Source organism: Podarcis bocagei (genome assembly GCF_964188305.1).
Source record: "Podarcis bocagei genome assembly, chromosome: 6".
Taxonomy (NCBI): Eukaryota; Metazoa; Chordata; class Lepidosauria; order Squamata; family Lacertidae; genus Podarcis; species Podarcis bocagei.
In genome coordinates, this window is record NC_138130.1 from 99,336,216 (window position 1) to 99,350,418 (window position 14,203).

A 14,203-nucleotide genomic window follows, 5' to 3' on the forward strand; every position below is an offset into this window, starting at 1 on the left:
ACAACCCAGTGCGCAGACGCGCCGCTGTGGGTTGCAAATGCTGTGGGTTCGCAACCCAGCGTCCACTGTATAAGACTAGGTTTTCCCCCTTTAAAATCATGCTTAAAAAGTGGGGGTCGTGATATACATGCATAGGGTGGACATTTGATTGGTTGCTGCCGCGGCTGCCAGCGGCCATTGTGCGTGTTATTGGTTGCTGCGTCAATGGGTGGTGTTGATTGGCCGAGGCTGCAGCAATTGGGCGGGCGATTGGCGAGGGGACAGACGAGAGGCGGAATTCGCAATACATGCAGGTGAACAATTTTTGGCATTCCCACCTAATAAAAGCTCAACAACCCTCCGTAACCCCCCTCCCCCCCAAAAAAGCTCAACAACTTTTTACCATCTCCTCCCATTTTCTGAAATTTCAGTCCCCCAAAATAGGGGGCATTTTATACATGGGGGCATCTTATAGACGGAAAAGTACGGTATATCTTGCTCTAAAACAACCCCCGAAAAGAATTTGGCACACAGGCTCCCTAAGCTCTCGAGCCAGGAAAAGCTAAATTAGGTCAGCCTCTTTAATAAAATCATGCAAACTGAACAAGTTTGCAGAACTAATGCTATAACTTTTTTCCCGGGTGCCATGGTTTTCCGCCTCTTGCTTTTGGTACGTGGAGGGGAGGACACTGGAAATCTGCAAATAGATTTCCCGTTCTCTATAAAACTTCTTTTCGAAGGAGCTGAGGGACCAGATGGGGTCAAGGGCCTGTTCGGCTGTAGCACCAGCCTTGTGGAATATCCTCTCCAAAGAGAGATTCTGTAAGCTCCACCTACTGGATATCTCAAGCATCTTATAAAAACCTCATCTGTTTACCCAGGCCTCTGAGGGGATTATTCTGTCCAGTCGCTAGTTTGCTGCTTTAAAACGGCACTTTTTAAAACAGCGCGTTCAATGGCTTCTTCCGTTTCTTATGTTGGATTTTATTGTATTGCATTCTGAATTCTATGCACCACAGAGTTTGGGAATCGCTGCTGCAGTGTGTGCGCGATAATGCAGTTTAGTTACAGGATAAAATCGAAACCGTTCTTTACGGGCAGTCTCTACAGTACATGGCCGTGGAATGAACCAGTTATCTCCCTGGAACATCAAGCACATGGTCTGTCCTGTGTCTAAGGCTGTGTAAAATAAGCAGCTCTGTCCCTGAAGGAAAAACTCTCACAAAATTATGCAGGTTTTGCCACCACCACACTATGACTCCTGTCTCCACCCACTCTCTCTCTCTTACATACAAATAAAAAAAATATTTTTATTATTTTTTATTATTTACTACAGTTATTTTATTTATTATTATTATTATTATTATTATTATTATTATTATTATTATTCATCATCATCATCATCATTACCTGCCTTTTTCCCTAACAGGGAAAGATAAAAACAAAAACAGGTAAAAACAGGTAAAAAACCCCCCACAATAATTGAAAAGCAATTAAATTAAAATACACACACCTGTACACACACACACCATACAAATAATCACAATCAAAACAGCGCAGCACCCATCACTAGCCCTGTCATTAAAAGCAGTCCATTCACAACTGTCTCAGAAAAAAACAGGGCACCCCATTTTCCCACACATGATCACAGAGGCCATTTTGGGTGTTGCGATCCCCCCCCCCCCGAAGAAAAGCACTTTTTCCAGAGCGAGATTGTGGAGCGGGTCACGTGACTCGCCTGGAAGTGCGTCCCAGAAAACGCGTGTCCCAGTTTTTGGTGTGGAAATGTTGAAAGACGTGTGCAAGACGGTCTTCACTCGCTAGTAGAAGGACAACAAGGACGGGACCAGTCTGGCTTCTCCAGGGAGGGTGTTCTGAAGTTACCTGGGAGGAGCCAACACTGAGAAGGCCCTGCCTTGCGTCCCTGACCAACATGCCTGTGAGGGTGGTGGGACCGAGAGAAGGGCCTCCCCTAGAGATCTCAAAACCTGGGCCGGTTCGTATGTGTGAACACGGTCTCTCCCCTCCCTATACAACTACACTTGCCTTGATAAGCGAGAAGCGTGGCCAAAACTGTTAACCTTTTTAAAGTTAATCTTCCTGGGACAGTTGTACAAGGCGAGGTCTCCCAGTGAAAAGGACGTGAGCTGCTTTCAGCAGTTCCCAGAAACTGCCCCACCTTCCCATAGTGGTGGAAAATTTGCAAGATGACAAATGCGTTTGGCCTTTCCCTGCAGGGCGAAAGCAGACTTTGGCCCTTCGGTTTGTATCAGCCGAGGTACCGAGAAATGTGCAGGCTCCACATTCTCAGGTATGTTGAAAATCCTGTTAGACCTGCAGCTGAAGGAGTGGGCAGAATAAACTGACCCTTGTGGGAGCTACGTGCCCAACAGGTCATCCTTATCCATTTCTGGACATCGTCGGGTTTCGTTTGTTTTGGCAACTTTCTCCTTCGTTATTTCAACACCAGTATGGGCAACACTGAGCCGCTTAATGCACGGTCAGAGGATTTGTCGACCTAGACCAGTCTAGCCCTTCAAAGGGGGAGAATGAGGTCTACCTCACCTTTGGCCAGCTCATTTTCCCCTGCCCTAGAGGGCAGGACTCGAACCCATGGCTTCAAGTTACAAGAAAGGAGATTCTGCCTAAACATCAGGAAGAACTTTCTGAGAGTAAGAGCTGTTTGACTGTGGAACAGACGCCCACAAGAAGTTGTGGACCTTCCTTCCTTGGAGGTTTTTGAGCAGAGGCCTTCTGCCATGGATGCTTGAGTTGAGATTCCTGCATTTCAGGGGGTTGGACTAGATGACCCCGGGGTCCCTTCCAACGCTACAGTCCTATGAATTAAGCTCTTGATTGTTCCTTCATAGTCACTATGGTGTTTGCCCCAAACCTGATGCCCACATCAAATTTCAGGTGTGGCGCAGGTGGGCTTCAGGATTTTGAACCTGGGACCGTCGTGCAGCATGCAAAACATGAGCGCTGCTTGAAGTTGCAGTCCGCAACCGCTGGAGGTCACTAGATAAGCTGAGCTAACAGACAACCTCCACATACCCACGCTGCCCCAATCTCTGATCTGCCCCCCACTGCCCCCAAGAGGGGTGCTTTCCAGAGACACCATTTGCCTAGGGAGTTTATAGCTCCCAGTATATCTGAAGGAGCGTCTCCACCCGCATCATTCTAGCCGGACACTGATGTCCAGCTCCGAGGGCCTTCTGGTGGTTCACTCACTGCGAGAAGCAAAGCTACAGGGAACCAGGCAGAGGGCCTTCTCGGTGGTGGTGCCCGCCCTGTGGAATGCCCTCCCACCAGATGTCAAAGAGAACAACAACTACCAGACGTTTAGAAGACATCTGAAGGCAGCCCTCTTTAGGGATGCTTTTAATACTTGATGTATTGCAGTATTTTAATATTTTTTTGGGAAGCCGCCCAGAGTGGCTGGGGAAGCCCAGCCAGAGGGGCGGGGTATGAATAAATTATTATTATTATTATTATTATTATTATTATTATTATTATTATTATTACCAGCGCTGCTGCAACCAACAGCTGTTTGGGAGGCAGAGACGTGAGAGGGCATCAAGGAGGGCGGGAAGGAGCGAGGGACAGAGGCCAGAATTTCCTGCGGCCCCCCCCCCCTGACCACCATTCAAGGCACCTCAGGGTTGAAAACCACTGGGCTAGACCGACTCTGCGTTAAAAAGATGCCTGCAAACGTGACACGAAGCCTGGAAACGTCAACGCTGCCTTGTGAAAATCAGTTGCAGATGACCACAGCAGTGACCAGAGGAGGAACGGCCACTGGGAGAAAGTGTAGGGAGAAGAAATGGCTTGGTGCACTTGCGGCAGAACAACTGGACGCCTTCATCTGCCCCAGCTGCAACAAAACATGTCTCTCCTGTGTCGTTTTTGCAGCCACAGCAGGAGCTGCAACTCTCCAACAGTTTGACTTCACCCGCAAAGGCAGACGGACGCCAACCAACTAGTGATGATATAAAGACAATGAAAGCAACCAAAACACACTGTTGTTGTTTAGTCATTTAGTCGTGTCCGACTCTTCGTGACCCCCTGGACCAGAGCACGCCAGGCACTCCTGTCTTCCACTGCCTCCCGCAGTTTGGTCAAACCCATGCTGGCAGCTTCGAGAACACTATCCAACCATCTTGTCCTCTGTCGTCCCCTTCTCCTTGTGCCTTCCATCTTTCCCAACATCAGGGTCTTTTCCAGGGAGTCTTCTCTTCTCATGAGGTGGCCAAAGTACTGGAGCCTCAGCTTCATGATCCGTCCTTCCAGTGAGCACTCAGGGCTGATTTCCTTCAGAATGGATAGGTTGGATCTTCTTGCAGTCCATGGGACTCTCAAGAGTCTCCTCCAGCCCCAAAACACACATATGGCCAGAAATAAGGATTTTCTGGTGGGCATGTGGCATGTAGCTCCCACAAGGGCCAGTTGATTCTGCCCACTCCTTCTGCTGCAGGTCAAAAGGGATCTCCAACATACCTGAGAACGTGGAGCCTACACAATTCTCAGAACCTCGGCTGACCAAAACAACAACAACAAAAAACAACGCTTGATTTCGCCCTGCGGGGAAGAGCTAAGGACATTTGTCATTGTGCAAGCTTTTCAAAGCTATGGGAGGTGCGGGGAGGGGGGAGAGATTTCCTAGGAACGACTAAAAGCAGTTCATGTCCTTTCGTTGAGAGACCTCGCGCTGCACAACTGACCCTGGAAGATTAATTAAAGAGGTTAAGAGAGAAAGGCGCTTGCCACTGTTATCAACGCCAGTGTTATCAATGGTGGAGCGGAAAACATGCTACTTTAACGATATGTTCAGAACTATCGCTGGAATCAGCTTTCCTTTATCAAAGTGCTGGTATGAGCTCAAAAAATTCAGCAATCCCGTCAAAGATACTGCATGAAGAGGGCTTCTGCCAGTCACGGGGGAACCTCAGCAGGAGTACGCTGCCTTCCCAGTCTCAACACATGCCCAGAGGCGCTCTGCTCCTGCGTTTCTGAAAGTAAAACATCCATAGCCCCAGAAATGCCACAAATTATCCTAGCCCTTACAGTGCAGTGAGTAGCCCAGAGACTTGGAAAACCGGGTTCAAAAATCACCTTGCCGTTGGTCACTGTCTCTTGGCGTGATCTACCTCACAGAGTCGTGAGGGAGTTAAAGCACCACACGTTCCTAAGCTTCTCCAACATGTTGCGAAAAAGACAATGGACCACGTTATCCTAAGAAATTTGGCTTCATTTTGCCCTCCTGCCTTCCCAGATATCCTTAATATTTCAGAACTGTCGTCATTTTTAATCTTGCCCCACCTCCAATAATAATCGTCTTTTCTTTGGCCTAAACAGTGGTTCTCAACCTTTGGGTCCCCAGATGTTGTTGGACTACAACTCCCATCATCCCTGAGCTCTGGCCTTGCTAGCTAGGGGTGATGGGAGTTGTAGTTCAACATCATCTGGGGACCCACAGGTTGAAAAAGGCCCTAACACGTAGCGCTTTTTATCTCCTCGTTTATTTTTCTCTTCTTGGCCAGCAGCTCCCCACATCAACACTGGGGAACAGGTTTCTGTACTACAACTCCCATCGGTCAGTTCTGCCAGCTGTGGATGATGGGAGATGTAGTCCAGAATACCAGGAGGCAGTCCTTGGCCTCTCTTTTGCTATGGCTCTCTCTCTGAACCCTTTCCAAGACTCTGGCAACGTCCACAGTGGCACGGGGAGCCCCAACGGCGGGGGGAAACTCCGAAACGAAAACCATCCTTGAGAGAAGAAAAAGGGTTTCTTCACAGCCATGGGAAACGCTCTGAAGCACCAGTCAACAATGAGGCAAAAGTGACTCCATCTGCTCCAGCTTCCACTTCCCTCCGTGCTCCCTCTCCCATCCTTGACCAAAGCAGACAATTATTGCCTTGTCCTTCTTGAGATTCAAGTGATTTGTTCGTCTGGGCGAATTTTGCAGCTGAGGCAACAGGAGGGGCAGGAGGAAGGAAAGAGCGCCTCTCTTGAGAAATGCACGTTTATGCAGTTTGCCGGAAAGCACATCAATTCAGAAATCAAATTAACGCACTAAGCTCATTTAGAGACACCCAATTGGTGCCAAAATGACCCATCCTAGGAAAACGTAATGTGAGCAATTGTTTTGTACTGTTTCGCTATTAGGCCTAAGAGACTGCCTGGAGAAGCAATCTTTTCCCGCTTGGTACCCTGGAGATATTAAGGGACGCGGGTGGCACTGTGGGTTAAACCACAGAGCCTAGGACTTGCCGATCAGAAGGTCGGCGGTTCAAATCCCCGTGACGGGGTGAGCTCCCGTTGCTCAGTTCCAGCTCCTGCCAACCTAGCAGTTCGAAAGCATGCTAAAAGTGCAAGTAGATAAATAGGAACCGCTCCGGTGGGAAGGTAAACGGCGTTTCCGTGCGCTGCTCTGGTTTGCCAGAAGCGGCTTCGTCATGCTGGCCACGTGACCAGGAAGCTGTACGCTGGCTCCCTCAGCCACTAAAGCAAGATGAGCGCCACAACCCCAGAGTCGGCCACGACTGGACCTAATGGTCAGGGGTCCCTTTACCTTTACCCTGCAGATATTAGGGACTACAATTCCCATCAGCCACAGCCAGCATGGGCAATGGTCAGGGATGATGGAAGCTGTATTCCAAAATACCTAGCCAGGTTAAGGGAGGCTGCCCTATAGTCAGGATCCATCATCATATCCATGAGAGGCAAGATGGCTGATGAACCCTATAGCACACAGCAAAACACCAGAAGACATTCATATGTGTTGTCAGTAATACGTCCAACCAGCCGTCCATGCTTGGTCAGTGCTGCCACCCCATACTGCAGGTGGCAAGACTGAGGTCAAAAGAACGACGGCTTGTCTAAAGCTACTGTAGGGGTCTGAACTAGGAAGTTTTTAACGTTTGATGTTTTACCATGTTTTTAATATTCTGTTGGGAGCTGCCCAGAGTGGCTGGGGAAACCCAGCCAGATGGGTGGGGTATAAATAATATATTTATATTTATACAATGGTAGCTCTGGTTGTGGGATCCATTCCGGAGCTCCGGACGGATCCCGAGGAATTTGCAACTCTGCGCAAGCACGTGTGGCGAAACCCAAAAAAATATTTCCGGGTTTGCTGCATTCGCATCCTGAAGTTTATATAACCAGAGGGTTCCGTAACGTGAGGTACTATATTTATATTATTATTATATTACTATTTATATTATTGAGATTTGTTCTTTAAAATATAAAGCAGTATAGAAATGGAATTACGTAGTAATAATAATAATAATAATAATAATAATAATAATAATAATAATAATAATAATAAATAAATAAATAAATAAATAAATAAATTCCATTGGGGGCTGCCACCCTCTAGACATTGTGGTGACCGCAGCCTAGTTTTAAGGAGCCATTTGGCGATTAGATTATACACCTGAGTTTCTAACACTGACTGCAGAGCCCACTGTACCTTTCTGACAAATTATCTGCCATGTTGGCCTTTATGGCTTTGCACCAGCTTTGAAGGCGGCAGCTTGGAAGTCCCCACCGTCGTCACCTAATGTTGCTGCGATGCCAGGGGACCAATATGCCAAACCTCTCCCACGAGGAGTAAGGGAGGTAAGGATCAGGCCCACTAAGCAGGAGCGCCCAGAGTATTACCGTATCTCTTGCACACAGACTTTCTTTTATATATATATGTATAATTTTTTATTATTTTCAACATACCAATTATTACACATTCCACAGAACTTCACATCTTATACAGTCTTTTTGGACTTCCATCAGCACCTCTGATGATCCACCATTTTTATCATTTCTTCTGCATTTCTTAAATTCCTATTGCCTTTAATTATCTTAACTCACAATCCACCTCTTTAACCATTTTTGCAATAATTCAAATAATTTACCTCACAAAACGTCTTGCAAACCTACAAACGCAATCTGGTCAAATCAATTACTCTTCAGATAGTCCGTAAATTTACACCAGTCTTCTGTGAATCTCTGGTCCCGCAGGTTTCGAATTCTTCCGGTTAGTTTATCCAATTCTGCATAGTCCATCAATTTCATCCTCCATTCTTCTTTTGTGGGTAATTTTTCCATTTTCTCACATGTCCACCACATGTGGTAGAAATCTCCATCCTTCACTTTACACTCATTCTGTACATTTTTGCTAGCTTGACAGGTGTTAAATACCAGCGGTACATCATTTTCAAAGTAGTACACGCCGTAAATGTTAAGCCTTCATCCCACAATTTCACCCAAGCATCATATTCAATGTTATACCCATTTCCTTTTAAAAGCATCCCCGCAAAGCTTCGCCTTACCTTTGGCCGTTTCCATTGCACACCTTGAATTCGCGACTTGTAGAAGAGGGAGTCGTCGTTGGCCGGGAACAAGGGGTCTTCAAAGAGGATTTTCCTCCTTTGGCAGTCTTTCTTCAAGGCAGCATAGCGCTGGTTCTCATATGGCTTTACGGACGAGAACATTGTTCCCGGCAGCCTCTGCAGGACAGAAGGAAGAGGGGTACAACGTGAGAGACGGGCAGGGCCAGATTTAGGTTTGATGAGGCCCTAAGCTATTGCTATTGAAGGGACGCGGGTGGTGCTGTGGGTTAAACCACAGAGCCTAGGACTTGCCGATCAGAAGGTTGGCGGTTCGAATCCCCGCGACGGGGTGAGCTCCCGTTGCTCAGTCCCTGCTCCTGCCAACCTAGCAGTTTGAAAGCACGTCAAAGTGCAAGTAGATAAATAGGTACCACTCCAGTGGAAAGGTAAACAGCGTTTCTCTGCGCTGCTCTGGTTCGCCAGAAGTGGCTTAGTCACGCTGGCCACGTGACCCGGAAGTGTCTCCGGACAGCGCTGGCCCCCGGCCTCTTAAGTGAGATGGGCGCACAACCCTAGAGTCGGACACGACTGGCCCATTAGGGGAAGGAGTACCTTTACCTTTACTATATTAATAGTGAAATTATTATTAAGCTCTAACTTAAAGTGATTGGGGGCCCATGACTTACATCATAGGAGCCTACACAACGAAAAACACTGTTGCTGGATATAGGTTTCATTTTATTTGTATTTTGGAAATGTACACCCAGTTGTTGTTTTTCCCTTTAATTTTTTGGGGGGGCCTCCAAGAGAAGGTGTGCCTTCCTCTTAGCACGGTTCTCCCTTGCGTCCTGAGTTCGAGTGTCTTCAAAGCCCATGACACCTTTGGGAAAGGCTGTTCTCCAACTGGAGCGCTCGCAGGCCAGTGTTTCCCAGTTGTCAGTGTTTATACAGTGGTACCTCGGGTTAAGAACTGAATTCGTTCTGGAGGTCCGTTCTTAACCTGAAACTGTTCTTAACCTGAAGCACCACTTTAGCTAATGGGGCCTCCTCCTGCTGCCGCGCCACTGGAGCACGATTTCTGTTCTCATCCTGAAGCAAAGTTCTTAACCCGAGGTACTATTTCTGGGTTAGCAGAGTCTGTAACCTGAAGCGTCTGTAACCCGAGGTACCACTGTACAGTCATACCTTGCATTTTCAGGTTACACTCCGCGGCAACCCAGAAGTAACGGAACGTGTTACTTCCGGGTTTCGCCACTCGCGCATGCACAGACGCTCAAAACGACATCACGCGCATGCGCAGACGCAGCGAATCGCGACCCACGCAGTCGTGGGTTGCATTCTACTCAGGATGCGAACGGGCCTCCGGAACGGATCCTGTCTGCATCCAGAGGTACCACCGTACTACATTTTTTAAGATTTGCCTTGAGACAGTCTTTAAACCTCTGCCAACAAACTGAGTTCTTGATCCTCAAACTGGGGGCCATGGGTATCCCTCCAAAACCCGACATTGTCCGATTCACTCCAAACCAGTGCCAAACACGTAAATGAATTTTCCCGGAGGCACAGCAATATTGACTCTGCCTCTGCGTAAGCGCAGAGGGCTGTTTCATCCCATTTCCCACACTGACAGGCACTGCAAAGGGTTTCTTAGACACTTCAATGACTCACTAACGCTAGAGCAGGGATGGAGAAAGCCCTACGTTCCTCTCTCAATAATATTTGGAGGGCCACAGGCCTCTGGTGAGTGAGTCAAAATCGGGAGGAGGCTTGTTTTTACACAGATACAAGAGCCTTGGGTGCAAAGAGGCAAAAATGCCAGATGTTGGCAAGTCCCGCTGAAAGGGAGAAATGCCACTCTGTGCCCCACAGATGTAGATATTCTACTCTGCACGGATGACACTAAGATTTAGCAGCGCTTCTTGAACAAGCTGCTCTCCCCCACCCCCTTTTAATTAAAAAGGCCTCCTGGATCCGAGCCAAGGACTTCCTGATTAATTACTTTCTCTCAAGAGCAGCTGGAATTTGCAGAGACAGAAATGGCTTTACTCAGCCCAGAGGAAATCGGAAGACCTGGGATTTCTCCATCACTATGACCAAAAAGTCCAGGCTCTGTTTGACCTCCTGTTGCTGCTGCTGCTGCTGCTTTTTTGCATGCACAATGCAAAAGCGTCACTTCCAGTTCAAACGGTTGGCGTGACCCTGAAATTTTGCTGCCCGAGGCAATGGGGAAAATGGTCCCCTCCCCTCATTCTAATAATAATAATAATAATGATGATGATGATGATGATGATGATGATAAATTTATACCCCACCCATCTGTCTGGGTTTCCCTAGGCACTCTGAGCAGCTCCCAACAGAATATTAATATTAATATTAATATTATTATTATTATTATTATTATTATTATTATTATTATTATTATTATTATTAATAATAATAATAAAGCAATAAAACATCAAACATTAAAAACTTCCCTAAACAGAGCTGCCTTCAGATGTCTTCTAGAAGTCAGATAGTTGTTTATTTCCTTGACATCTGATGGGAGGGCATTCCACAGGGTGGGTGCCACCACCAAAAAGGCCCTCTGCCTGGTTCCCTGTAGCCTCACTTCTCGCAGGGAGGGAACCGCCAGAAGGCCCTCGGAGCTGGATCTCAGTGTCTGGGCTGAACGATGGGGGTGAAGGCGCTCCTTTGGGAATACAGGGCCGAGGCTGTTTGTATTGTAGGATATTGTTGAATTGTAGAGTTGGAAGGGACCCTAGGGTCATCTAGTCCAATCCCCCAGTAGTTCCTTCAGGTCTACTGGGCTGAAGCTGTTTAGGGCTTCCAAGGTCAGCACCAACACTTTGAATTGTGCTCGGAAACGTACTGGGAGCCAATGTAGGTCTTTCAGGACCGGTGTTATGTGGTCTCGGCAGCTGCTCCCAGTCACCCGTATAGCTGCCGCATTCTGGATTAGATGTAGTTTCTAGGTCACCTTCAATGGTAGCCCCATGTAGAGCGCATTGCAGTAGTGCAAGCGGGCGATAACCAGAGCATGCACCACTCTGGCGAGACAGTCCGCAGGCAGGGAGGGTCTCAGCCTGTGTATCAGATGGAGCTGGTAGTCAGCCGCCCTGGAGACAGAAGGCGACCGATCTGACAACTGATCTTGTTCCCAAACTGGTGATGGGGCAGCATCCTTCACCTTGCGAGGGGCAGAAAAATGGCTTTGGGAGCACAGAGGGTGTCACGGACTGGCTTGGACACGGAGGGATGGTGGGAGGCACCAGCTGGGAAACCCCCAAGGAGGAAAGGCCCAGGGCCTGGGGAGTGGTGGTGGGACCACGATGAGTGGTCAGAGGGAGAAGATTGAGAGAAGGATGTGCGGAAGCTGAAGAATGAACAGGGTTTGGTGAGCGGGGTGAGTCTGTGGCAGAGAGAAGTCTAGAAGCAGAGAGAGAAGCAGAGGCTGGAGAGGAGGAGGACCAAGAGGCAGAGATAAGTCAGGCCGGTGAAGATGCCAAGAAGTCTCCCCCTCCTGCTGCAACAAGCTCCCTTCAACCTTGGTCTCCCGGGACCAGGAGAGGTATGAAGAGGGAGGAGGAGAGGTTGGCTGCAAACAGGCATAGTCTCAAAAGGACCTGCAGGGTGGGAGGAGACTTAGGGAGCTGTGGGAAGTTTGGGACCTTCAGCCTCTGCAGCTGCCTCATAGGGGCAAGATCTACCAGGAACAAGTGCTGTGCTCACTAGGCCTAGCACTCCTGAGCAGATCCTGTAGCTGCTAAGAAAGAACCAGCTTCACTTTAGCTCATCCTCACAGAGGGCAAAACCATGGGGTACCCACATTTGGGATATAAGAAAGTATCGTTCTCCATTCTATCCAACATTAATCTCAAGCAGCACTGTTTCTGTTCTGCTGCAGTCCATCTTCCACCCAAAACAATGTTATTCCTCTTGCGCAAGGTTTCCACTGATGGATTCTGCCCAAACATACAGCTTTCCAAACTATATACCATATTTTTCGCTCTATAAGACACACCAGAACATAAGACGCACCTAGTTTTTGGAGGAGGAAAACAAGAAAAAAATATTCTGAATCCCAGAAGCCAGAACAGCAAGAGGGATCGCTGTGCAGTGAAAGCAGCGATCCCTTTTGCTGTTCTGGCTTCTGGGATAGCTGCGCAGCCTGCATTCGCTCCATAAGACACACACACATTTCCCCTTACTTTTTAGGAGGGAAAAAGTGAGTCTTATGGAGCAAAAAATATGGTAGTTAATATTGGGTCCCCCCCCTATTGTGCATTTTCTGCTTTTCTTTCTTGTTAATGTTAATTTGGCCAAATAACCAATGAATTTGGACTGTGCAATCTGTCCAGCACCTTAAAAATCACCCAGACTGGAATGACACTGACAGTCCACCTGCAACTTGCAAGGCTCTGGTGCAAGAATAAAAAATTGCACCCCGTTTTGAAGCACAAAGTGGTAACAAGCAGTCAGGATACAGGCATGAGCCTAGGTGGAGAAAAGTAAGAATTGATACCCGAGGAGGTTTGGGGGTCGACTCAGGACAAGAAAGTGAGGGGTTTTGCAAGGAATCTCGTATTAATTTGAAGCAAAGCAGCCTACTGTCTTCTGTGAATATCCTGCCTTAAGAATTAGATGCCCTCTAAATATAAAAGAATTGGTTATATGGAGGACTATGAAAGTTATTCATTTTTCTATTCATTTCCATAGAAATAAGCTGCAGTTTTCATCAGCCTTCCATTTCCAGACATGAAAAGTCCTCATTGTATGTCTTTCTGCTTCACAAAGGAGGGGTGGGAGGGGGGCATGAATTGCAAATTCGAGAGACCGTGCAAGTGCCAGCCAGCTAATCCAAAAAGGTTCATAACAGGCCCAAGAGAACAGCATAAATGTTTGCGCCAAAGCCTCGGTTAAAATCGCTGGCTGCTTCTGAAGCCCAGTGCAACAGTTTAAGTGAATGCAGATTGTTACAACTGGAAAGTTTAAAACCTTGGCCAGATATTTTATTCAGGCTCCCGGTCATGTGAATACTGCAACTGCCAGAGCAGAATCCCCAATTTGCAAAAATAAAAGAGTATACATTTTTGCACTTGCACTCATCACAGCCCTGAGCTTCCATTACAAGCTCACGGCGGAAGAAAAATAAATGAACACATTCCCCAAGAGGAACCTCGATGGCCACACTGCCTGCCTACCACAGAATATTGAGCAAGAAGGAGTCTTGATCCAGTCAAGCAATGAGGCCTCCAGCGTCTTCTCCATTTCTCAAGGTTTCAGGGCTTGGGAAACTTTTGCTTCTATGAAAGGCCATTGACCTACAATGGTGGCCGCAGAAAACGGCAGCTGGAATTTGCAGGTGAATAAGCCCAAGCACTGGGACGCGGCTGGTGCTGTGGGTTAAACCACAGAGCCTAGGACTTGCCGATCAGAAGGTCGGTGGTTCGAATCCCCGCAACGGGGTGAGCTCCCGTTGCTCGGTCCCAGCTCCTGCCAACCTAGCAGTTCGAAGTTCAAGTAGATCAATAGGTACCGTTCCAGCGGGAAGGTAAACGGCGTTTCCGTGCTCTGCTCTGGTTCGCCAGAAGCGGCTTAGTCATGCTGGCCACATGACCCAGAAGCTGTACGCCGGCTCCCTCGGCCAGTAAAGCGAGATGAGCGCCGCAACCCCAGAGTATGTTTAGGTCACGAGGACATTAGGGGAGCTGGCTGTACTGGATCCGGCCAATGGCCTCCCCAGCCCAGCACCCTGTTCTCACACTGGTCCTCCAGATCCCTGTGCAAAACCCCAAAAGCAGGAGCTGAAGAAAGCAGCCGTCTCCCCAACCACAATTCCCAGGCAACTGGTATTCAGAGGCAGACTTTGTCCAACAGTGAAGGGTAGAGAATA

At 47.9% G+C, this 14,203-nt stretch overlaps 1 protein-coding gene across 1 annotated transcript in view; it reads right to left on the reverse strand.

Annotated features, from left to right (window-relative positions):
• Nucleotides 1-14,203, reverse strand: part of CAPN5 (calpain 5) — a 94,302-nt gene that overhangs the window by 62,838 nt on the left and 17,261 nt on the right. Inside the window, exon 2 of the mRNA XM_081197375.1 lies at nt 8,311-8,487. Within this exon, the coding sequence (XP_081053501.1) occupies nt 8,311-8,472 (162 nt within the window). The 5' untranslated portion in view covers nt 8,473-8,487. The remainder of the gene's footprint in view (nt 1-8,310; nt 8,488-14,203) is intronic.